The following is a 25388-nucleotide window of genomic DNA, read 5'->3' on the forward strand; positions in this document are numbered from 1 at the left end:
CTGGCTTTTGAGGCACGCTGCTCCCCCTCTCTCTCTTTCTCGATACCGAAAATGAAGTTGAGGAGACCAATAAGGTGAGGTACATTAGCTTATTCCAAGGCAGCTTCAGCTTGTGTAAGCATGGGCTCGGGGTCGGGTCAAAGAGTCTGAAGAAGGCTGCAGACGCAAAGTGAGGTCACTAAAGCTGAAGCAACGGGTTGTTGTATTAGCATCCGGCGCACCTCTTGAGCATCCGGGAGAAGTCTGAGGGATTGGATGGTGCGCAAGGTATTGAAAGACACAGCCCCAAGGCATGTTAGCGATCGAGGTCCTTGGTTTTCTAATGGAAACGGGCGGGGTAACACCCTTCTCTGCAACCCGTAAGGAAGCGCAGATTGGAGTCGTTCCCTACCTCTTAGACAGTCAGTCCGGGGTCCCGGGGTCCCGCCAATCATGAGCTGGGAGGCGATGATGTCACGCATGATCGATGGGTAGGGACAAGGGGATGACACTCGTGGACCGTGGCAGCGAAGCCGGAGTCAAGTCGCCAGGTTGAATTCAGGCAAGTAATTACCCTTGTGCACTGACTAGTTGTATCGCTCTCCCATGCCGGCATTCAATGTTTAATCGAGCATTGCGCCATCGTGCCTAGTTGGTGAGATGAGAAATTAGCTACATATGCAGTGAGTTTAACCAGAGCCGTCCATGGCGTGCATAAGACGCAAGATGCAGAGTTGCGGAACTTTCTCAACTCCCGGTTTGAGCCTCATCCAAACAGCTCCACAGTTGCATCGGTTAGCAATATTTTATAGCAAACGCCTGTAGGAAGGCAATGCAGCGGGTTCGTCTCTAGCTGGAAAAGAGACAGACAGACATGGCACCATGCGATGGACGCGACGAGGTTCTGCGCTCCCACCAAACTTGACCCGCCTACCAGTTCTAATTTGGGGGCATGACCTCGTAGCAGGCCTTGCCATTGGCTAGGTATCCATCAACTGCTAACCGCCCCGCAGAGCTTCTCATCGGCAGGCTTTCCACGAGGCGTTCCAAAACGCTTCAATCCCACACCGGCCATACCTATGGAAAGGCAGTCACCTTCAGTAGTGGAGCTGAAGCTTCTCTGACTGCTTCTTGTCTCGAGACGGCACCTTCTCTCAACAGGGATAACTCAGCGAACGAATCCAAAGGGGGAGCCGGATGCCGGCGAATGGCATAGTACCGGAGGAAAGCAGTGCCGTCCCCGGCCCGGCCCCATGGCGGGGTACCGTATCCGGACTTTGCCTTTGATGAACTTTACAATCCATCTTCAACCCCTCACCGCCGCCACATGCTGTGGGCTCTTATCATTCGCGGTCTGGTCCGGTTGCCCGTACCGGTTTGGCTAAACATCGGCTGCATGTTGCCCCCCATGCATACAAATCTATCCACCACCTCATCCTAAATAGCTTGTGTGGTGCCGTAACGGCTATATATTACGGACATCATTGGGTAAACAATCAATCCCTTGCTCGCGATCTCTCTGGCGGATACCGTCCTGGTCATGCTGCATGTTACTTCTTCCGCCGTGGATTTACCGGCTTTGAGAGTAGCACTCTTTGGCTCCGCCCATAGCCATTTAAAGAATGCTGTGCTGCACTTCCCTAGGTTTGTCGGCATTCAGCTTCACACATGCCCATGGCTCGATGCCTCATAAGTCTCCCTTTAAGTTTCTACGGCCCAGAAACAACGTGTCCACGACAGATATCACTGGCGGAACGCCTTACTTCATGAGAATATCATCTTGAGTGGTCACAAACCTGCTATGACTGAGAAGATCGTGCCGGCGCCTATCCCAGGCTTGGCCGAAGACGAGAAAGTACCTCTGCCCACGCCTCCCGAGGAAACACTGGAAAGGTGGAATGGGACTCGTGTCAACACCTTTCGATTTTTTGTGGCTCTATGGAGCTTCATCATTATGGGCATGAATGATGCCGCGATTGGCGTGAGTTCGCCCATAGTGTCTCGCTATCCAATGTTGTAATACTCACCGCTGATATTCTTTAGGCTTTAATCCCATATGTAAGTCGATGCATCAAAAGGAATTCGGAGGTTATTCAGTCCATCTAACGCCGCGGCCTAGATAGAAATTTACTACAACATTACCTACACCATTGTGGCCCTATTGTTCTTGTCTCCATTCGTCGGCTACCTAATGGCGGCACTCTCCAACAACTTCATCCACCACAGGTTTGGACAGCGAGGCGTCGCAGTGTTGGGGCCTGCGAGTCGTATGGTCGGTTACATCCCTCTTGCCCTGCACCCACCATACCCAGCCCTCCCTATCGTTCTATTGTTCGCTGGTTTCGGCAATGGTCTCGAAGACGGCGCCTGGAACGCTTGGATCGGTAACATGCAGAACGCCAACGAGCTGCTCGGCATCCTCCACGGTGCCTACGGTCTGGGTGCTACCATCGGCCCACTCATCGCCTCAGCCATGGTGACCAAGGGGCAGAAGCTTCCCTGGTACACCTTCTACTACGTCATGATTGGTGTCACGGTGGTCGAATTCTTCGTCGCCATCACGGCGTTCTGGAAAGCTACGGGCAAGGTTCACAGGGAGACACATCGGTCATCGACAGGAGGCAGGAGAACTACAACTAGGACGGTCCTGAAGGAACCCATTACTTGGCTTCTGGCCATTTTTCTCTTAGGTTACGTCGGTGCCGAAGTCAGCCTAGGTGGCTGGGTTGTCACCTTTATGCTTCGCGTGAGGCACGCCGAACCCTTCTTGGCTGGTGTCACGGTGGTTTTATTCTGGTAGCTGCCCCTATTTTGACTTACTGGAGCCTACTAGTCTTTCTCTTCTCCATGCCTCCACATGCAGAGGTAGACGCGCTAAGCTAACATTTCAAACCTCAGGCTAGGACTCACCATAGGCCGAGTAATACTAGGCTTCGTCACGGGACGCGTTGGAGAGAAACGCGCCATTGCCATTTACCTACTCCTCTCTGTCGCACTCGAGTTGCTCTATTGGCTGGTACCCAACTTCATCGCCTCCATCATATTCATTACTTTTCTCGGTTTCTTCCTCGGGCCTCTATTTCCCGCCGCCATCGTTGTCGCCACCAAACTACTACCGAACGACTACCACGTCAGCGCGATTGGCTTCGCCGCTGCCTTCGGCGGCGGGGGTGCAGCCATATTCCCATTTGCCATTGGCGCCATCGCCCAGAGCAAAGGTGTTCAGGTGCTGCAGCCAATCATCTTGGCCATTCTCGTGTTCATTCTTCTACTGTGGCTATGCCTTCCTGGAGGCTTGAGAAGGGGCGGGCTTGAGCGGGCGAGGGAACACAAAGAGAGCCTGGGAAATGATGCCAGTGGTTTCTTTCAATGGGCAAGGCAACTGCTGCGGCGGTCATCGTAGTCTGTGCAGGGACTTGACGTTATTTGGTCGCGGTTTCTATGACGACCATCCCAATATTATATTGTTCTACAAACTCATCGTAGACTGTAGAAGCTCGTCTGCCAATCGCCGAATATAAAATTCCCTGGCATCGGGAGGGAGTTTGCTGAAGCTGTTTCCGACGCGGGCGATGTCCTGGCGTCCCTTCTCGTATGCAGCCAAATCGCGGTTTCCGTAGACATCTTTCCCTGCCGAGTACCCCTTTTCCAAGTTGCGGAAGAAGACGTTGATGGCAATACTCATATCCGATGTAGGAGTGGCAGTGTGAAGCCAAAGCGGTGGGATGAATAGGATGTCGCCGGGCTGGACGACGGCCTCGTGCGGATGAACACCTCTCAGGGAACCCGCCTTCATTGACGAGAATACGTCAATACTGGAACTTGAGGCCCCCGGTGCGATAGAGAAGTGAGAGACGTCCGTCGGTGGGAACAGTACGAGACGCTTCGATCCGCTGGTTTGGACATAAACGTTTGCCATGACCTGAATAGAAATTCTATGTTAACAATCCAAAAGACGTTTTCGCACGTTCAGAAGAAACTGGTTAGAAGTCCTCATCTTACATCGTAGTGGAGCCACATATTGACTGGGCCGGAGATGCGCAATACTGAACTGAAGATGTTGTCGTCCACGAATCCCAGCTGCGGTGGCAAGACAAAGTCCTTCGCCAAGGACGGGTAGTCATCGACGAGCTGAGTAGGGATGCTCGATGGCTCGTCTTTGGAAAGTGCTCTTAGATACAGTCGCTTTCCCTCCTTTACCTCCTTGATGAAGTCTGCGAAGTCTTTCGTAACATAGCGGAAGTTCTTGGCATTAAAGTCCATCTTCTCTGAGGTAGAATCGTGGACAGAGACCTGATCAACGCGTCAGTTCCATTTTACAGACAAATGTAGAATGTGTAGGCTACAAACCTTGCGTTCGGGCCCAACGCTGTCGATGAGATACTCGGCAGACCAAGTGGACGTGCAGGAACCGATGTCCGAACCCTGAATTACGACCGGCTTCCCTGCTTCTAGTATCGTTTTGAATTGCTCCTTGGTTTCGATATTGATGCGAGGGATTAACTGGGACGCGATGAGTGTCGATGTTTCGACAAAAGTTTCTTTGTCAGCTGGTGATATCTCGACCGTCTCGTGGTACTTCACTGGCGAGACCCGTGCTGCCGAAGTTCCCACATCAACCTGGGCTAGAAGCTGGCAAGCGTCGAAGTGAAAGCTATAGCTTCCTGGGGTCCAGAAGGTTCCCATTGAGAAACAGGTTGCGCCGCCGCCAACGATGGCCAAGTCGCCGTCTCCCATGGATACGAATGAAGATCCAATAAGAAAAGGGCGTACAGTCCCTGAACTGCTTGTACCATCAAGCCTGGCCACTACCTCCACCTTGGACTCTGTCACCTTGAGGACAATGATGTCACACGCTGACGGTAGTTGGAAATCTTTGATTACTCCGCCAAAGAGGAGGGTATATCCCATGGATTGAATGGCGACGGAGCCAAATCTTGACAAGATTCTGAACCGCAATTGTTCCTCTTGAATTGTTTCGCGTTCGAAAGACACCGAAGGCTATTTGAGTGGGTGAGCAATTGAGGATAGGCGGGCAGTAAGACCATGCATCATCTTACCTCGGTTTCAGATAGGTCCAATTTCCACATATAGGTGTTCTGGCTGATAACGCCATCATCAAGCATGCCTCCAGCAAGAAAGCCCACGAAACTTCGATAAGCAACACTACCTGTGCAAACGAAGGTGGCACCGTAGAGCGAAGGCGGAGCAGAATGCACTCTGCACTTTGTCCAGCCTTTTACCGGATCAAAAAGTAGATATTCAGCAGAAGTTTGGAAGTGATTGGTTCGTCCGCCGGAAAGCAAGGCAAGTGAGGATGATCCGAGCCGGGTCACCGAGTGTCTGAAGAGGGGGGCGGGGAGATCTTGTACTCGTTCCCAAGTATTGAAGATTTTCTTAAATAGCCAGCAGTCCTTGAACGCTGTGGACGGCGACGCACGGCCACCTACCAAAAGAACACCCGCATTTCCCAAATCAGTAAGGGTGTGGCAGACCCTGCTTGACGGTCCCTTTGTGGATGAACTGGCATACGAAGGCTGGCTGGATATTTGGTACAGATCTTCGGATTTGAGTCGACCATTCGGGCCCTGTCCAAAGTTATGTGAGACGAGCAGTTGTCCGTCTGCGTTCTCCACGACCATCGCAGAGCCGAATCGACGGTGGCCTCGACTAGACTCGTATACGCTCGTTGTCATGGGGGTTTTACATGACTGAATGTTGAGTTCCTTAAGCGGCCCAGAAACATGCCCCTTGACTTCCCGACGCGGGGTAGATGCAAGTATGACAATGTAGTGACTGGCGAAGAGGGCAAACTCCTCCCACTCGTCGAATGGTTCAACGGTGTCAAGTGCCTGTCTCTCGGCAGAAGTCATGAACATGTCGTCAGCCCAAGTCTCCCATAGCGTCCAGCTCTCGACTGATGGCCAACTAAGAGACTCAAACCGGCTCTCCTGGCTAGTGACAGTAGGATAGCGATGAACCGATTTGAGTGGGGTGTTCAACTTGTTGAAGTGCTTGAGCATTGTGTGGGCGAAAGGATGGTCTGGCCCATCGGGTAGAATTTGCTCAAGGAGGCAAAACTCGGCTGCATACTGTTAGAAAAGCCTGTGATGAAGAAGGAGTCAATGTTGAAAGAGTACCATGGCCTAGGGTGCTTGCCCACTTGATTACTCCGTCGGCACCTTCAGTGTCCATGTAGGTGATGGACACTTCAGCCACGAAGAGAAATTCCGTGTTGGGCATGTCAAACAGTGAAGTTAAGCACGCTTGAAGAGTTGATAGCTGCCGAAGGTCACAGCCTACTTGGCAGTATCTCTGACTCTTGAGAAGGAGTGGCGAGTCCTGGCTGACTTCCCAGGTACCCAGGAGGCCCTGTAGCTCAGGGGTTTCAAGAACGATTTGCCTCTTCTTCTGAATAAGATCTGGATAGTCGACATCGACAAAGGTAACGTCCCGACATGATTCCGGGTAGCGCACCTCGCACTGCCACGGCAAGACATCGCTAATGTGCATTTGTCTGTCAGTCCCTGAACGGCTGAAAAGGCTGCCAGGCAGGCAGCATCCATACCACCTGGTAAGAAAGTAATACTTACCTTCCGCAGCCAAGATTGACGACGACTTTCTTCCTGGCAGAAGGCTTCTCGAGGAAGCGGCGGACCAAAGTGTCGATGACTTTGAGTCGTAGGTGGTAGCCCCTGTTGATGAGAGGGGCCCTTCGCTGGAACTTTTTGACAAAGAAACGAAAGTAGTGTGGCTCATCGGGATAGTAAAGACGTTCCTTGACGAGTTAGCCTTCTGGACCCAGCCGGGCGGAGGGTGATGATTTAGAGCAAAGTAAGTGGGATGTGACTTACAACACTCCGCTTAGAGACTATAGAGCTGCTGTTTGTCTGTGTTTGAACACCAAGGTGTGAGCGATGTGTCATACAGGAGACCAGCTGGAGGAAAACCCGAGGTCGATTGCCGATTAGATGATGGGCCAGACTCGACTCACTGCCATAATGAGGTCGTCCAAGGCCTGGGCCCTGCGGACATTCTGGGCCGAGGGCGCCATGTTGGGCGACTTGCGGTGCGACTTGCTTCGGAGGGTAAGAGTGAAGCGTGGTGTGGGATGTGGTACGACACGGCGGTGGTACCAAATTTTCTCCTTTCATTCTCGAGAATAATTTTTTTGCGAAAAAAAATACCCAACTCAGTATAGTATATAGCGCCCAACTACGGGGTATAAAGCTCTACAACCCCCATTCCCACGCAAATTGAGCGTGCCACGGTATTCTTTGCTGAGCGCAAAGCGTCTCCGATGTAAGACGTACTATCAAATGTTGATTTCTACTATTTTCATCATGTGTAAAACACGTATCCAAGTCTGCGCATGCATTGGATAACCGGAGTCACTTCCTTCTAATGCCCTCATCTCATGGCTTGTGACTTGTGTGGCATGGACGTAACTGTGTGTTCCTTTGCATGCGATTGACTACGCACAGTGTGGGCGGGGCTTATCTTATCATTTACTTTCTCTATCGGTACGTACCGCTTGAGAGCTCACCTGGCAGGGACTCGCTGACCTGGGTCACTGAGGTCGCCTCTATGGAGGCAGTAGTCACCTGTTGCCAGTTCCCAAGCCAACTGCTCCACTATAGCTGCATTATACCTATCAGCCACACGTGCCATTGCGACGAACACATGGGCCCAGGCAGCGCACGCGTACCAGAGTGCACTAATATGGTTGCTCCAGGTACCTTGCCGTAGGCGCCTCATAAGTTACCTAGGCAGTGACTAGCTTTGCCAGTGCGCTAGGACCATGGGATTACATAGCTTCCCCGCTGCCCCCACTGGATTGGGATTGGAGACTGCCCAGGTCCACGCTTCTTCCATTCACATTGAGGTGTGAGTCGTTGGCTTGATGGTCGATCTGCTCCCACAATACTGAAGCTACGGTAACCTTGACCTTCCTTACCTGACCTCACCTTGCTTTACCGCACCGTACCGTCCTCACCCTTCTTCTCCTTGCCTTGCCTTGCGCTACCACCTGCTTGCGCCGTACTGCTCCACAACACGCTTCTACTCTCTTACTCTTGTCACGTTTTCACAGACGTCACTAGACGTTGCTTTGCGCCATCCCAAGACCGAAACCACCTAACTCTCCGGCCTTGCAGCTCCAGCCCGCCAGTTGCCGACAAGTCGCTGCGTCTTACCTTCAATCAACGAGACTTCTCGACTGCCGCTCGCCGTTCTTACGTTACCTCGTCTACGCTGTTGTATCCGAACTCTGCTTGGGAACCAACCACTGTTGGCCATCACCCACCGACACCTCGATTGGCCGTGTTGCTGGTCCCGATACCCCTACACTTGAATCTGGTTCCGACTGAGACGTGCCGAAGCCGGCCCAGGCATTGTGATACCTTCGGTCCCGGAATCTGCGAAACCTCCTAATACTGTTAGCAGAAGACACTGCTTCCTGTCTGGTCCTCCTCCAACGCCGGCGCTGCCCGGGCGATACGGAACCTCAGCTGTTCGACCATCGCTAGAGCACATACACGCCCAAATCTTGGTCCGAGCGGCGCACCATGGCGAACGCTGCCCTCAACTTCATCACGTTCAATCAAGACCACAGCTGTCTGGCCGTCGGTACGGATACCTATCACGACCATGTCTTACTTCCCCCAGCTTTGGTGATAGCTGACGGACGCTGACGCACTGGCTTTGTGCTTTCAATAGGTACATCTAAAGGCTTCCGAATCTACCACACTGATCCATTCTCCAAAATATTCAGCAGCGATGACGGGAACATCGCCATCATTGAGATGCTGTTCTCTACCTCTCTTGTTGCCTTGATTCTTTCTCCGCGACACTTGATAATACAAAATACAAAGGTTGGCACTGAGGAACTAGTTGAAACTGTGTGCGATCGTCCCGAGTTGGTACTGACGATGACCAGAGATCTTCAGTTATCTGCGAACTCACCTTTCCCTCCGCTGTCCTCGCCGTCCGTCTGAACCGCAAACGCCTCGCGGTCGTGCTCGAATCCGAGATCTACCTCTACGACATTTCCAACATGAGCCTTCTCTTCACAATCCCCACTTCTCCGAACCCAGGTGCCATCTGCGCACTCTCGCCGTCCTCGGAAAACTGCTACATCGCCTATCCTTTGCCGAAACCTCGCGAGGATACTGGAGACAAGAGACCGGCTCATGCGCCGCCTCTCTCAACATATGTTGCCCCGACGTCGGGAGAGGTTCTGGTTTTCGATACAATCACTCTGAAAGCTGTGAATGTTATCGAGGCTCATCGTTCGCCACTTTGCTGCATCTCTCTCAACAGCGAAGGGACGCTTTTGGCCACGGCCAGTGAGACAGGCACCATTATCCGTGTCTTCTCTGTCCCAGGAGGCCAAAAGTTATACCAATTCCGTCGAGGGACTTACCCATCCACCATCTACAGCATGTCCTTCAACCTCAGCTCCACACTTCTTTGCGTTTCTTCGACCTCTGACACAGTCCACATCTTCCGTCTCGGAGCTCCCCCACCAGGAAATAACTCTGCCGCACCTACCGCGGAGTCGCCTACGTCACCCAGGCATGACCGTTGGTCTCGTTCGCGTAGTTATGACAGCGGCAATGAGTCGCCTGTTGGTAGTGCAACAGGCTCTCCAAGAAGTGATCTAGCGGAGCCTGCCGGGCCAAGCAACGGTGGTGGCAGTACTCAACAAATTAACAGGCGCCAAAGTGGATCATTTAGTAGCATTCTTCGACGTTCATCGCAAATAATGGGTCGTAGCGTGGCCGGGGTCGTCGGTTCATACTTGCCCCAGACAGTGACGGAGATGTGGGAGCCCCTGCGAGACTTTGCCTATATCAAAATCCCGAAGTCTTCAACCTCTCCAACGGGACCCGTCCGAGGTGGCAATAACGCCAGCGGATCACAACTCACAAGCGGGCCGCTTCGAAGCGTTGTCGCCATGAGTAGTAGCAGCCCTCAAGTTATGGTTGTTACCAGTGACGGCGGCTTTTACGTGTACAACATCGACATGGAGCATGGCGGAGAGGGTTACTTGGTCAAGCAGTTTTCGTGAGTCATCCCGCTCGATTTAACCTTATGGTTTCAGTCAGCCTTGGGGTTCCGAGCCTTGTTCTCTGTCGCCAGGATTGAAAAGCTGACGACTGTTCACAACAGAGTAATCGATGGAGACGATAAGTTGGACGGATCCTCTTATGGAACGTAAAGGGGTGCTTTCCTCAATATGATGTGTTGACGCGGCGGGGTTATTGTGACGGGTGTTAAAACTCTGTCCAATTAGGGGTGGCAGTTGCATCAAGAGGCGTTTGGCAGTGTTGCTTGTTTCCCTTGACTTCTTTTGTGTTCAGAGGTGAGTTGGCTTCTGAGGGAGGGGGGGGGACTGCAGCACTTCGCACATTTGACTTAATGTAAAGCACCAGGCTGCTCAGCTCCTTGGGGCAATAATCCACGGCACTATGAGCTGTTCTATTAGGTTTGATGAATGGAGTCAACATAGTGGGTGCAATCCGTGTATGGGGTGAGCAACATTGTGCGCGAGGGAGGAACAAGTCCATCTTCGTTATTATCAGATTCCTGTGCGGTCATGTCCCCCGATGGTCCTCTCACCACCTGATTATTGGTATTGTCATCAATCATTCGCCAACAACCGTGGCTCAACCCTTTTCGACCCTCGTCCTAACGATTGTGTAGCCGTGATGCGGTTTCCGAAACCCAACAGAACCAAAGCCCATTCAAATACCCCTGCGCCTGCCGACTACCCATAATAACCCGTTCCAACCTGAGGAAAGCCAAAATCAAAAAGCGCCATTCCATCAAAAGCCAAAGTCCCGCGTGAAGCAAACCTGGCCTCGTTGAGCCTATTCTTCCAAAGGCAACCAGACCCACGCGGATGATGGCATGGTGATCAACTTACTGCCCCATCTGTCTGTGATACATATTTCAGGCCTAAATCTGACATAGATGGCAATCAAATCACCCACGGTCTACGTGAGGGGCAGGCGGTGATGTTAAAGAAAAGCAGAGGGGCCATTCTGAGAAACGGCTTCCCACGCTGAGCCAGCCGCCTGTGGATCGTGACTTGCCCCTCGTCGTGACAACTCTGATATCATCTGGCGTAGGGTCGGTTCATCAGGGCGATCTCCCTTGTAATTTCGCCCCATTCAAGCTCACGTTTGATCCCCGGACCACCTTTCTTCGCCTGGTTTACTTCTTCCCACTTGAGAAGTTCGTAAGCAAAACGAAGATGAGGCTGAATAATTACGTTCAACCTGCGAGCCCGGACGAAGCAATACGCTCGAGGAAAAGACAAACCCAACGATCTCATTACCTCGGCAATACAAATGGTTGCACTGCGTGACACTCCAACGCGACAGTGCACCAATGTGGCTGTACCGTTGCGCCGACCACGATCTTAGCAAGGGGGGTTAGTGCTGGTTCATTGCCTCCCAGTTTAATGGTACCAACTTACCAATGAAATCAAGACATCGCTCAAACTCGTCTGTTAAGGGATCGATGCCATTGTCCTGAACCCCCTGGACCACGCACACATTTTCTGTGCCCCATTCCTCCAACTCGCCTTCCCTCCACATTGAAGTTTCACCCACACTGAGAATTTGCCCAATTCCCATGGCCCTCAAAAGGTCCGGGTTGTTCGCATGGCCGAGATTGCCGAGGTACATGTAGTCGAGAACTCGGCTAGGCAATGATCCATCAAGACCTGGCAACCATGCAGGTTCCTTTATTAATGCCGTGATTTCGCGAAGGCCCTTGCCCGAGTGAAGAGGTGACTCGTGAAGTAGCCTCGCTTCGATGCAAGTCAACAGGGCCACGTCTGTGGGATAGGCGAAGAAGTTGCGCTGCTTGATTGTGTGCAAATGTAGCCAGGCATCTGCTATGTCTCGCCCCGTGCTGTAGCTGAAGTAGGCTATTCCAAGCATAGTAGACTCGGTGTACCCATCGGCGCAGTGGATAAGAACCTTTCTGGGCCTCAGGTTTACAGCGGCCGGCTCACTCTGCTCATTCATTTCGGTGTCGCCATCCACGTCGCTTCCGAATTTATCCGTAGCCGGGAGCGTGCCATGGGCCAAATGGTAAATCCACTTGCAAGTTTCCAAGATGCCATCGGCTTCAGCCTGCGACCATGTTGGTGGTAAGATGCTGCCGGATGAGGGAAAGTCGATGTAGGGTCGTTGGGCAGGCTCAACTCTAGATTCGGCCAAGCTGCGTAAAGAGGAAGGATTGAGCCGGCCAACGTCACTGCACTCAATCAGGACGTCATATTGATACTCTTCCCCAGAACTAGGGTCCGGTGTGGGGCCTAGCCACACATTGTGGGATATCTCTGACGCCTTGGTCATGTCGTACATTTCTTTCCGCTCCTGATGGAAGAAGTCAAGAACGTTGCCAGTGAGTTGACCCTTTGCGTCAACAGCCACAATTTCGTGGTGATTGTCTTCAAAATCCTTAAACGGCGCGATACACAGAAATGTGTTGTATTCCGGGATAGGATGGCCTTGAGTCTCGTGCCTTTGTCGCCAACGAAGCTGTGCTGCGGCTATGTCGAGTCCAAGTTTGCGGATAGCGGCATCGTCTTCTCCATAAACAACGATGTCAGAGATCATGGCTGATTTCGCAGCCTGGATCTGAAAGTTCCTGACGCAAAACCCATCGCGGGGGTCGACATCGAGAAACTCGGGGGCGGCGGCCAGGTGCATGAATTCTTGCGGGGCAACAGCGCCCTTGAGGCGTGCAACGGACAGGTCACCATCGGCCTTGACAAGCGTGACACCGCGAATACAGGTAGGTGTCTTTCGAAGGGAACGGTGGCGGGCGATGAAGAAAGCTTGCTGGATATGGTTGTGGGGGTGGAGCCCGTGGAACCAAGGGAAGACTTGATTCGGATCCGGTAACGGCTGGCGGGAGATGTAATCCACTGCAGCAGCTACATGTGCTGGGCTGATTGTGTACACGGTCAACGGCCCAGAGTCGTGCCTTGCGAACTTGTCCGGAGGGTACAATAGCGAAGATTGCTGAATTTGTTCATCATCGCGGGGAGGAGAGGGAGGAGGAGTGTTGGGCTCTTCAGCAGGAACGGGCCCCGGCGGGCAGACTGGGAGATGCTTGTTTGGTACGGGGCCTTGAGCGGCTCCTATAGACTCCAGTGATAGGGAGGGAACGGAACCCACCGCGGACGATGGGCGATGCGGGGGGATGGGCCTCGGAAGGGCAATTGTGGCCATTTCGGAGAACGAGCTTCTTTCGACGGAATGCGAATCGCAATGGACGTGATGTTTGCTGGGCAATGGACGTGGTGCTGCTTATCAGCGACGGTTGGGGCCGGACCTGGTGGTGCAACCAAGCCTTTAAAGTCGGAGGTAGAAGGGAACTGTCTCTCTAGCTGCAGGTGAAGTTTACAGACTAGAAGGAAGCGTCAGAGATGGAAGTGGGAACAAGAAGGAGCGAGAGATGAGATGAGAGAAACAATTGCAGCAGTGGAAACTCGACCCCTCGTTCTGGGAGTTGTTGAAAGAAAGAGGAAGGGGGGTAGGGCGGTTGTCACTGCAAATGGGTACACATACGCACACGAACGAACTGGGCGCTGGGGTGTGGTTTGGGGTGGCGGGCGGGCGGGCGATCCTTATCGCGCATGTACTCCGTACAGGAGCGCCAGGTCGTGATAAGCAGCCAGCGGGTATCTTCCTACGGCGAAGACGACGACGAGGAAGAAGAAGAGGAAGAAGAAGAAGAGAGGCAAAAATTGTCGTGGATATCAGGGGCCAGACGTAAGATGGAGGACGGTGTACACGGGGTGGCAGTTCTAGAAACAGCAGCAGTAGTGAGGGGTCAGGAGATGGAAGGATAGGGAGAGAATCGAGACGGAAGTACGGTTGGAAGCAGAGGGTTGGAAGTGCGGCTGCACAGTGCCACAGAGGCGGGGGGGGGGGGGAAGGGTCGAGAGGACGATGGGCAAATGCACCCCAATTCCACAGCCAAGCCCAAGACCAAGACATGGAGAGCATGGAGAGGAGGGGAGGGGAGGGGGGAAGGGGGTGTGGGCGGCGATTTGGATTGGAGCACGGCCGCAGCTACCTTTCTTTGGGTTCCTCGGACAGTTAGTTGGTTCGCTGCGGTTGTCACTTTACCCTAGCGTTAGATACGCCGTGCGTGGTATCTTGGTGACCAACCAACCTATCATTCAATAACACCTTGAGCAATCGGCCATATTAGCTACTGTGCATCCCAGAGGTCTCTTCTGAACTGCGGTGTGTACCCGTTGACGATACGCCGAGTGGGATAACGTAGAGGCATAACAGTTTGGTAGTATGGCGCAAACACTATGTGATCGTTATAAGTGGTCGTTACCATCTATCATGAACGAAGTAGTGCGATACGTGTCCAGCTTGGATTCCACACGGCCATTCCTTACATATATATGCGTGGTAATAACCTACCCCCTCCCTACCAGACATATGCCTTTGAACACCATGTCCGTGGGACGCATGCTTCACCTTTCCAGTAGCTTTCAAAGTATTCCAAGCACTGGCCCGCCCCAAAGCACCCGGACTGCTGAGGCGCGCCATTGGGGAGCCATGGGTTGCTCGTTGCTTTTGTCGATCTGGTCTGGGCCCTTGGAAACGTCCAATCCCTTACTCAACCGGGATGCATCTGAAGGGCAACGGGAAAACTCGGGGATTTACACAACAGGCATGCTGTTCAAAATTTTCTTGGGCGACGCTCCAACTACAACCCCTATATCTTTAGACGTCATCATCCCACCACCGTGTCAAGAGTCACCCGTGATCAATGGGATGGGCGGCACCGAGTGTCGCGAGATCAGCCAAGATAACGACACCATGATTAGTGGGCCAACACTGGACAGGACAAGACAGGAAGACCCCCAGAGGAAGCACTGGGAAGTACCCAGGAGATGGGGGCTACCAAAGGGGGGGATGGTGATGGCAGGACGGGGATGAGTGTCACATTCCAAGTGGGTACAGGCGTCGACGCTAGCGCACTGCTGCTGCACCCAGTGTCCGTAGCGCCATTCGCATTGGGTGCCACAATTACGCACGATACAACAAACAACGCTACTGATGCCCCGTACACACGGCGACAACATGCAATCGATGGGAAAGATGGGATCACTCGATTGCCTTTCTTACCATAGTACTAGAGATGTACGTTGCTCAGCAGCACCCACAGGTAAGGAGCCTCGCGCTGTCTACTTGAATTCTTGGGGACATGTTTCGCTGATGTGCGCTCCATTTGTTTAGGACATGCTAGTTGCAGCATGGAATGTACTGCAGACGCACCCATTACCTTTTTCAAGTCTCAAAGGAGACTCTTTTTGTATACTTGTAATCCTCAGTGCGACTATGCCACTTCTCTTTGGTCACTAATTAAACCATTTCTCAGTGCTCTGTATCCATACCATAGCCAGATACGTAAGTAACGCGAAGGCTCCCCCAGTGTCTAGTACACATTAGTACACACATTCCACGGTGTCAGACGACCGTGGGATGGGCGATTGTGCACGGTCCATGTTCAAGCGGGGGTTTGCCTTGCATCTCGCTCAACCCCTGCCCGCCTATTCTCCTCCTTGAAACATGACGAGTGGCAGCAGAGACCCAGTGTCTATATTTTGCGTCGACATCTTTGTCTGCTGCTGCTGCTGCTGCTGTTGCTGCATGGCGACACCGTCTTCCATGCCCTTCAAAACAGCTACGGCAAGATGGTCTGGCAGAGTATATCTCATGCCCTTGCTCCAAATGGCATTGAGATAATTGGTGGTCGGTCTCTCTGAATGGACAAAGGGATGGGATTCTGGTTTTGATTCGACTCTGGATTGGATTAACTGTAGCGCGCGTGTAGCTGTAGTGACAGTCAGTTTCTGTTTCAATGGGTGATTGTTTACCAATTGATGCACGGTGGGTGTATGCTTGGATAAGAGGTTGGCTTCAACAGAGGCGTCCATTCATTCTCATCTCCACTGCTTGGCTCATCCGCTGGGGACTATTCTTAGGCCCGTCGCCGCAATGGACCACGGCTGTTTGCTGCGCCCGTCTACATTGTTAGCGCATACCCTGGTCCTCTTTTCGACATCAGATTGCTTCGGTAGCCCATCCTATTAGTTCAATGGCCCTTTGCTGGAGCTCATTGCCAATTGCAAAGGTTAGGCATGCCGAAGTGAAATGCAGAATAAGTCTAGGTTCTCAGGGTGAATGCACGATTGGACACTGTTTTTGACCTTTCCTTGTAACAGAGGACATGTCTGAAGAGGAGCCAGTGTTCCAATGCGATGGATCTCGGCTTTTGATATTCCCCGATGGCATGGACCCCCCCCCCCCCCCCTTTTTTTTTGCCCCCTCTCCCTGAAGTTCCCCAGATTCCCGCCAAACTCTGCAGGCAGTCAGAATACTTACAATGTATCGGCACATAAATAAACCAGGGTCTCACGGGTAGACGGCGCCCCTAACCCTTTATCGTATAAGAAGAACACGAGTGGGTATCAGAAACAAGATGTATAGTACTGCAGCTTGCTTTTGGGCATCTGGTGTATATGCCCCTCACGTCATACCACGCTGTTGAGATACAACTAGTACATGTTCGCGATCGAAGAGGCTTCCAGATAAAATTTCCAGCTACGAGCTCTATGTATTATCTCACTAACTGCAGATATATGGCTGCTGCCAGCCTCGTTCTCTCTCGTTACTTGGACCCTCACTCAGTGGCAGTAGTACCTGTAGTTAAGCGGCTCTGCCATCACAGTGTCCCTGCATTTATATTCACAAGGTTACAATTGGACTGTAGTCACCTGCCGCCTAATACTGTCATGTCCAACTCCAAATGATCCTCGAGAGAGTTAGAACTGCCTCGCTTTTCAATGTGCATCGATGTGGGGGCGGGGTACTTTTGGGGGCTATGGTGGCAGCATCTACAGCCCGACGTGACGCCACTAAAGCTGACAACTGCGGAACTTGATGCAGCGATGGGTGTGGCACAGACATCAGTGCTGAACGCGGGGGTCATCGCCCGGGACTTGGAATAAACACCATAAGCAGCCCGGATCATCCCCAGCCGTGCTCGACGCACTGGCCAGCCTCATGTGGCTGGAGTTAACGAAGCACTGACCCCTACATCGGAGGTACGTCATTGTCATCCTGGAAACCAAATCCTAAGGGAAGGTGATTAGATTAGGGGAGTGAAGCACAAGCTTTTATCTTGCCTAATGTAAGGTGAGGTAAGGCACCCGCCTGCTTCATGCGTCCTTCACCTTTTCCCACTCAAGGTAGCGACACGATACGGAGACAAGGTTGGCGCAACACTCCTGGTACCTGAGTCAACAGCTAGGCATTGAATGTTGGCCTTGCCTCAGCAAATGCTGAGACACACAAAATCGTAGCTCGTGCCTTGTGCCTGCGTCACATATCTTTCTACACCTTTTGCCTTTCCACCCTACTTCCCACACTTGACAATACCATAGCGAGGCTCCTGGAAACCTGCAAGAACACCCGCCCCTCTGTACTGAACTTTTCAGTAAGTTATCCACAACGACCTGTTAGTCAACTACTCCCTGCACTGTTCCAAACCCGCACCTTGGCCCAGGCTGATCCGGCTTTTCTCACACAGTTTACTTACCTACGACACGCTACTCCGTTCGTTTCACGACCTCAAGATACTGCTACCTCGACGATGCCAAAGTGCACAATACCTCAGAGGCTCACTGTTAGCCGCCCGTGATCACGATACCGAACAGCCAACACGATACCCAAGCACTCTGTTTAGTTCAGCTGCCAGCAAACCGTGAATCCAACAACTATCCTGAGCCCGAGCTTCAAATCTGCAAATTACAGCTTCATCGCCCAGCTTCCAAAACATCTTCGATCGGGCAGCATGTCTCCTCCATCGCAAGCACATACTTACGGCCCCAAGTGTCGCCTTTCGCCCGTCCCGCAGCCGGTGTCCGTCGGTACTAATGATGACATCCCTCCCGTTGTCGCACAGTATTTCTATTCTTCAGTCATACCCATAGATGACCCTTTGTCTCCGGGAACAATCGCTGGCGCCTCTGATTCGCGAGCCGGACGTGGTCAGATTCGCCCGTTTTCACTGGGAGACAATAACGCTCTCGAGAAGGCATGGCTTAGCTTCCTCTCTGATGATGATATCCAATCCCATGCGCAGCTGTTACGGAACCGCAGTCTGAGCCCTGCTGCAGAGAAGGCGAACGCAAACAAACTGGCTCTGTTGGTACGCCATTTGGCTGTGAAACATGCCCAAAAACACGGTGGGATTTTCCAAGCATCGACAATAGCAGGGGAGTCTTCGGACTCACTTCCGGACACTCCGATTTCCGTCTGTTGCCCGGACCTGTCTATAGATTTGTCCACTGAGCTACAGAATACCTTTTGTGTGCTTGCCAGGAAACACCAGTCATTACTTGGCCAGGAAAATGCTGCCCAAGAAGTAATGAAGGAGTTGAGAAGCCTAATCACACCCAACGTGGCATCGGAGGAATCTCGACCAAAATCGGGTAGCATGTCTTCCTCACGGCCTCGGGCAGATTCGGCTCGCTCACGGCAAATGGGCATCATTGGGTCGTTTAGTCCGCGTCGAGAGGCTGCCAGTGAACTGCATAAATTCAACAAAGATGTAGGGAATACTGCCACTGAAGTCAAAACAAGGACCAGATCAGATTCCAGGACAAGTGAGCAAATGTCACGACCCTCAACACCAAGTCTTACCAGCTCATTTCGACCACCACCTGTAGATGATGGGATCTCTGGGAAGCCGTTCGTTCGGGCGGGGATTCGGCAGAGACCTCATGATGCTCTCGCAATGCCCTTCCCTCCTTTGGAACCCTCGAGCTTCAACGATGTCGAAGAGCGAGATGTGCGACATGCGAGCAATATGCCAGAGTTTCCAAAGGCGAGAGAAACCACTGTCTCAGCTAACATTGTAAGCGACGAGAGCTACAGAAGAGAAGCTATCGATGTCGTCGTCGGTGTATCTCGGCTGCACATGGTATCTATTCCAGCCCTGCAGATGAAGCCCATATACTGGTCTCCCGTGAATGACATTGCTGTGGTTCTCCGCGCCACTTGGTTTTACAGGTTTGTTGACTCCCTCCATTAGCCCCGTAAGGCCTCTAATCGACGTATAGAGACACAATGCTCCCAATTCCTCCAGCCGTGGCGAACCAGCTCGAGGCAGGTTTTCGAGAGCTAAAGCCTCACACTGAGACCTGGAGTGACGAACTGCGCTGTGCTATCGAAGTTGGTCCTCTTGGCGAGGAGAAGGTATCCCATCGACTGTGGCCAGAAGACGTGGACCATCACAGCGACGTAGACAAGCAAACTGTCTCAGACCCTCGCATCTCAACGGACCCATTTTGTGCCGCAAGCTGCTTCCGCGGAGAAGCTGCAGCAGAAGGCACCATCGACCCGAACCCAAAGCCTGGGACGACGGCTCAACAACACCGGAGCTTTGCCAGCTACCATGTCATATATAAGGACGCCTCCAAGGCCTTCCTCCTGAAACCCAGCCTGAAACCGTCAGCTTACTATGGCAGACGGCCAGTCGCCAAGATTATGAAGGGGATGACCATAGGTATTCCGGTCGTTCGCGGATTCGATCGGCAGGCTTGGCAACGTATACACGGTAAGAAGGGTGGGAGAGACACTGCACATCAGCCTGCATCTTCCGCTAGTAACGCACCCGAGGCTGTCGGACAAGACGTTTGCACGGCTTGCAAGGCGGAAAAGGAGCGCGGACAGGTCACCGACCTTGTACTTGTCATTCATGGTATTGGACAAAAGTTCGCCGAGCGTGTCGAAAGCTTCCACTTTACGCACGCCATCAACGCGTTACGCCGCGAAATCAACTTGGAATTGGTCAATCCGGCGATGAGGGAAGTGTTGAGGGAAGACCAAAATGGCATCATGGTACTACCAATCAACTGGCGTCATACGCTCTCGTTCGAAGATGGCGGCCCAATGACCGAAGAAGACAAGGCGACACACGTGCCTGATGGGTTCAGTCTCAAGGACATTGAGCCTAGTAGCATCCCCGCAGTGAGAAGCATGATCTCGGATGTCATGTTTGATATTCCGTTCTACATGTCTCACCATAAGGGCAAAATGATCAAGGCTCTGGCAACGGAGGCCAACAGAGTATACCGGCTTTGGTGTCAAAACAACCCCGGGTTCGCAGAGAAGGGACGAACTCATTTGATAGGGCATTCGCTTGGCAGTGCCATGGCCATCGAGATTCTCTCCCGACAACCCACGCGTGTTCCAAAGCTAGACTTGTCGATGAGAATGCCTCAACCAAACTTCTTCGAGTTTGACACGAACAACTTGTTCCTCGTAGGAAGCCCTGCTGGGTTTTTCCTACTTCTTGAACGAGGCATGCTTCAACCCCGGAGAGGGAGAGCGAAGCCTGGCGCTGACCCCAACGACATCAATGCGCCAGATGTGACTGGGGAGGCTGGTCGGTTCGGCTGCATCGCTGTGGACAACATTTACAACGTGCTGGCTAAGGAGGATCCCATCGCATATCTTCTGAACGGCACCATAGACCCGGTGTATGCAACAAGTTTGAGGGTAGCTCATGTGCCGTCAAGTACCAGCTCCATTTTCAAATATGTCGGCAATGCAGTAAAAAGCCTAGTGCCGGGAACAACACCGACCACAACATCCATCGCCCCTGCCGCCGCACCAAAACCATCCATGGCGCGCCTGCCTTCGCAGCTTGAACTAGAGGTTCACGACTTTACCCGTGAGGAGATCGCCGAGAGAAAAGCCTACCTCCTCAACGATAATGGTCAGATCGACTATTACCTGAGATTCGGCGGTGGACCTTTGGAGATTCAGTATCTCAACATGCTGAGCGCGCACACCTGCTACTGGACGAGCCAGGACTTCATTCGCATGCTGTGCATGGAAGTTGGGAGGAAGCCTGGCAGGCAAAACACCATTCCGGCCATGAGAGCCCAGAAGGCGACCAAGAGAGTTTTGCCTAGGTAAGGGCTCGCAGAAGACCGAAGTGGGGAGGGGTGATTACCAACAATTGAATACATATACCTCATGATACTTGTACCCCGAACGATAAGGGTGGACTAGACAATAGATATATGTAATTCATGTACATAATCACATATATGAAACCCAAAGTAGGATTCGAGTTTGAATCACTCGCCTCCTTTTTATTATCTCGATCCGCAGAGCCTCTATTTTCTTCTTTCGTACCATCCAGCTGAAAGTCAAGATCATTGCTCAGTTCTTTTTGCGGTCACTGAACCTCGTATATATGGAATGGCGGCCGCGGAGACTCAAAACCCGTCGTCAATTTCCATCAAGTCGTTGTCGAGGTCATCATCCATGCCATACTCGTCTCCTCCGTCGCCTCCGTAGCCCTGATCGCCGCCAATTCCGGCATTCTCAAGCTCTTGAATCCGCTCCATATCCATCTTTTCCTTGTGCTTCATCAAGTCCTCGTAACTCCATGTGCTCACGCCCTCCTGGTCTTTAGCTCGGAATGGCTGCGCCATCTGCTTCAGGAATCGCCGAGCGCTGCTAACGGCCATATCCGTGCTCAGGTTGATATCGGCGTCGAGCAGACCCTGATTGATCCACTTGGGGAGCTGGACCCGCTTCTTCTGGAATCTACGGTCCGCGAGGACCATGATACCGTAGTCGTCTTTGCCTCTCAGGACACGACCTAGGCATTGAGCTGCGTGTCGCATGGCATCAAAAGAGAGGAAGTCATTCTCGCGGATGCGGTACGTCTCGCGTAGGAACTCTAGCCTTGCCTTGAGAATTCGAGACTCAGTGTACTGAAAAGGCACGCCTATGCACAGCACAGTCCTCCCGTACTGATGATCGAAATCGATGCCTTCCGAGACCTTGCCTCGGGCGACGCAAAGCAAGACGGCCCCACGACCGTTGCAGCAGGCAGTTCGGTAGGTCTCTAGTGCAAGTGACGTCTCCTGTGCATCGGGAGTTTCGACGAGAATGAGCTTGTATTTCCAGACCTCCTCGAGGATGTTCATGCCCTGCCACATGCTGATGATGGACTCCATATAAAGGTACGAAGGGAAGAATACGACCATGCCGTCGGGTGTGATTTTGGCGAATTCGGTGAGGAGAGTGCCGTAGTTCCGGACAACACTTGGCTCGTTTCTCACCTGAAAACTGGTAGACACGGAAGCTTGATCACTTCCACGCGTCACAATCATCGGTAAGAAAGACCTCCTCGCCAGCGTCATGCTGTATGATTCTTGTACCACGGTCGAGAAGCCGAGCATCTTGGGATACATCTCGAGGGGGGAGATCGTTCCCGATGTGATGATGACAGAGCTGAACCTGTCAAAGACTGGTCGGATTGCGATGGCAGCGTCAAGGCATGTGAAATGCAGCACAGGGTTAGGTACTTCCGCAGTTTCTGACTCGAAAGGCTCAAGGATGAGCAGGAAGCCCTTCTCATACGTCGCAACAAGAGTTGCGAAGGTGGCAACCTCTTGCAAAGGCTGATAGTCCTCGATGTTGGTAAGTTCCAAAGTCCGCACCAGCGACGTTAGTCTCTCAGCACAGAATCGCAGCGGCTTCTTTTCAATGAAGGTGTACTCCTTGAGGTGAGCCAGGAAAGATGGTGGCGTCTCTGATATCGTGTGTCTAACCTTCATTCGCGTCTGTTGAAATGTCAATGTCAATGTTGGATAAACATAGATACTATATCAGCTCACCTTGAGATACTCGATGAACCTTTTCAGGAAGGACACGAAGTGCTCGGCTCTCCTGATGTTGCCCGGTACCGCCTCTTTAAGCAAGTCATCAGGCAGTGCTGCGTCGAAGTTAGCCACCAATGAACCGGCCGATGAAGTCTCCCATCAAGCCGCCTACCTGGGTTGGACATGAAAGCATCTTCCTGCCGTGCTTCGTTGGTATCACGAAGTCCCTCAACTAGCTTCTGGTATTCATTTTGCAGTTGCTCTTGGTCAGTTTCCCTCATTTCTGCAATCTTCCGCTCCAAGTTCTGCGCTCCTCTTGTGGCCTTTCTTAAAGAATCTTCAGTGATATCCGTGCTGAGTGACTCGATACAGACGTTGTCGATATTGTGGGCTTCGTCAAAGACCACAATGCAGTCTTTGGATAGCTCCTTCGACACTCTCTCAGCGATCTTGGGGTCGAGAAGATAGTGGTAAGAGTAGATGATGACATTGCAAAATTGCATCTGTTTAAGCTTAGCAACAGAGGCTTGACCGCGTACTTTTGTTTAAGGGGAGGTATTACCATGCGCCTTGCAGTAAAGTAGGGGCACTGCTTGTGTTGCTCACCGTACCTCAAGAGACCTTCGAACGTCCAAACTCCGTTGGGGATCAAGTTGTGCGGCTCGAGTAGGTCCAAATTCTGCATCAATTTAGCGGGATACCAGAGCTGGACGCGTGTGAAAGGAGACACATACATCGTGGTAGACGCAAAGATCAACGTTCTCCCCACGGTCCTTCTTCTCCTTGACAAAGCCGGCAGTGAGACTACGACAACGGGCATCAACGACGGAACCGCTCTTCTCCTGTTTGACTGACGGATGAAGACACAGGTTCTTTCGGCTCGTTAGGCCAAGGCCTCGAAACTCCTCCTCCTCGCCTAGTTCTTGCGCTCGATACTTCATGAGGGCCTTGAGCTCGGCCAGGGCCTTTTCGATTTCGGACATGGTACCTAAATACGGTCAGACATGAGGCCAGGGTGCTTGTACATTAAGGGAATAGAGCGTACGAGAGCAGTAGATCAGCTTGCGATGCTCTGGATTATGCTGTTGATATGCCACGATGAGCGACAGAAGTGAAACTGTTTTTCCTGTTCCTGAAGGCATCTCCAGGACGCAGTGCCCGCCTGCGTCCAGGGTTTCTTTGCGTTAAGCCACCAGTCAGCAATGAAGCCCCGTCGGTATATTGACAAAAACACCCCTTTACAGGAATACTCACTTTTGAGGTCGCACATGTATCTGAGCCCCGCGCAAGGTCAGTCAGCGATACACCCGACGTGGTAATACACAGAGGAAGACTCACGCATATTGCTCGGGGTAGATCCTGGGATATGGGAAAAGAACGGGCAGTTCACTGCGTGCTGCCTGTTAGTTGTGATGCGTGGTTGGAGTGGCAAACCGAAATTGAAACCCACTCAATGAAGAACTTCATCTCGAAGTGGCAAGGCGGTTGGAGCCAGCCAGCCGATCGATCAGATGGGGTTGCTGAGACCGAGACGAAGGACTAATGGGAAAACTCAGGACACTGCGGTACAGTCGTGACTGAATCAATTGGAATTGCTGGGGCTAGAAGTTGAAAGGCCGATTGGCGGCAGATTAAGAGGGATTGATTGGGCTGCGTTGATGTGAGAAAGTGGCCTGGGGATGAGGCGGGAAAACGAAGCACTGTGGTCACGTTCGCCAATTTCCGAGGCAAATGTCATCAGGCAAGTGCAATGTTCTGCTATAATATCTTCCCAGGCTGGCGTCGTTCGTGTTGAGGTCGTGCAAAGGAGCGGAACATTGATGTGCAGTGTGCAATGCAGTGCCGAAAAGTCGGCTCGGTGACGTGAGGCAGCACAGGGGAGCCTGGCAGGTTCCACGGTGCCAAATCGTCGCGTTATCACGTGATGTCTCTGCTTGCTTGCCTGCAGTGCCCCCACCTTGTGTATACGATGCTTCATCTTCCTCAGGACAAACTGTAAACTATCTCGCCCGTCCTTTATGTTTTTTCCAGCTCCTCACTTCCACGTCCTGGGCTTTGCATGATCTCGCCGATAAGTTTCCAACCCACTATGCGACTAGAATTTGTAATAGGGGCCGTCGGTTCTATAGGCGATGCAATATATGAAGTTGGCAAATGCCTAGTGGGACTCATCGGCTGCCCCTAATCACGGGCTGGCTCGTGCAAATTTACGTACGTGGGGAAGTAGCTATCTTGATGATTCTCCCTTATATCTTTCAGGTACAGGTTTGCAGACTCATTTGCTAGTGAGATAAAGGTCTGCCACACCCATCTTGCGTAGGGCGGCCAGCCAAAGCATCGACGCGGCGGAGATTTTTGACGGATTCCTGCCGGTACAGCATAAGCCTTAATCGTCTCAAGAACCGGCCCCCCTCTCGTGACGACCAAACGATCAAACTCAAATTAGGATGACATGATCCCTTGTGTGTTTTAATGATCTTCGACGGGCATCTGCAGCTAAGCGGCGCATGACACGAAGAAGGTGGCCTTGCTGTACAAGACGGAGGTGGTAGCAGAATCTCTATTTCTGGATCACTTCAGGACTTCCAAATCGTCTGGAGTGCGACTGTTGCTATCAGTAGTTACTAGTCGGTTCACACATTCTGCCTTGCCAGGTATCTTA

The 25388-nt window shown here is 52.3% G+C and overlaps 6 protein-coding genes across 6 annotated transcripts; 3 read left to right on the plus strand and 3 right to left on the minus strand.

Annotated features, from left to right (window-relative positions):
• Window positions 1-1780: 1780 nt before the first annotated feature.
• EsH8_II_000916 (major facilitator superfamily domain-containing protein) lies at window positions 1781-3382 on the plus strand (the record flags this gene model as incomplete). The annotated part of the gene is made up of 4 exons (XM_083264214.1): window positions 1781-1960; window positions 2023-2037; window positions 2099-2696; window positions 2883-3382. 4 exons carry the CDS (start codon window positions 1781-1783, stop codon window positions 3380-3382), a joined length of 1293 nt encoding a protein of 430 aa, XP_083121536.1.
• A 66-nt stretch (window positions 3383-3448) lies between these two features.
• EsH8_II_000917 (S-adenosyl-L-methionine-dependent methyltransferase) lies at window positions 3449-7033 on the minus strand (the record flags this gene model as incomplete). Its single annotated transcript, XM_083264215.1, has 8 exons — window positions 3449-3901; window positions 3982-4272; window positions 4330-4980; window positions 5040-6064; window positions 6120-6481; window positions 6573-6757; window positions 6834-6869; window positions 6974-7033. 8 exons carry the CDS (start codon window positions 7031-7033, stop codon window positions 3449-3451), a joined length of 3063 nt encoding a protein of 1020 aa, XP_083121537.1.
• A 1513-nt stretch (window positions 7034-8546) lies between these two features.
• EsH8_II_000918 (phosphoinositide binding protein ATG18) lies at window positions 8547-10201 on the plus strand (the record flags this gene model as incomplete). Its single annotated transcript, XM_083264216.1, has 4 exons — window positions 8547-8607; window positions 8698-8852; window positions 8918-10047; window positions 10153-10201. The coding sequence occupies 4 exons, from the start codon at window positions 8547-8549 to the stop codon at window positions 10199-10201; spliced, it is 1395 nt and encodes a 464-aa protein (XP_083121538.1).
• A 1219-nt stretch (window positions 10202-11420) lies between these two features.
• Window positions 11421-13235, minus strand: EsH8_II_000919 (tyrosine/serine/threonine protein phosphatase PPS1; the record flags this gene model as incomplete). The annotated part of the gene is made up of 1 exon (XM_083264217.1): window positions 11421-13235. One exon carries the CDS (start codon window positions 13233-13235, stop codon window positions 11421-11423), a length of 1815 nt encoding a protein of 604 aa, XP_083121539.1.
• Window positions 13236-18834: 5599 nt separating this feature from the next.
• On the plus strand, window positions 18835-21023 carry EsH8_II_000920 (DDHD domain-containing protein; the record flags this gene model as incomplete). The annotated part of the gene is made up of 2 exons (XM_083264218.1): window positions 18835-19109; window positions 19160-21023. The coding sequence occupies 2 exons, from the start codon at window positions 18835-18837 to the stop codon at window positions 21021-21023; spliced, it is 2139 nt and encodes a 712-aa protein (XP_083121540.1).
• A 305-nt stretch (window positions 21024-21328) lies between these two features.
• On the minus strand, window positions 21329-24193 carry EsH8_II_000921 (TFIIH/NER complex ATP-dependent 5'-3' DNA helicase subunit RAD3; the record flags this gene model as incomplete). Its single annotated transcript, XM_083264219.1, has 9 exons — window positions 21329-22687; window positions 22742-22839; window positions 22899-23229; window positions 23289-23405; window positions 23461-23714; window positions 23772-23903; window positions 23981-24000; window positions 24065-24115; window positions 24177-24193. 9 exons carry the CDS (start codon window positions 24191-24193, stop codon window positions 21329-21331), a joined length of 2379 nt encoding a protein of 792 aa, XP_083121541.1.
• Window positions 24194-25388: the final 1195 nt, after the last annotated feature.

This window comes from Colletotrichum jinshuiense, chromosome 2, assembly GCF_051148585.1.
Source record: "Colletotrichum jinshuiense chromosome 2, complete sequence".
Lineage (NCBI taxonomy): Eukaryota > Fungi > Ascomycota > Sordariomycetes > Glomerellales > Glomerellaceae > Colletotrichum > Colletotrichum jinshuiense.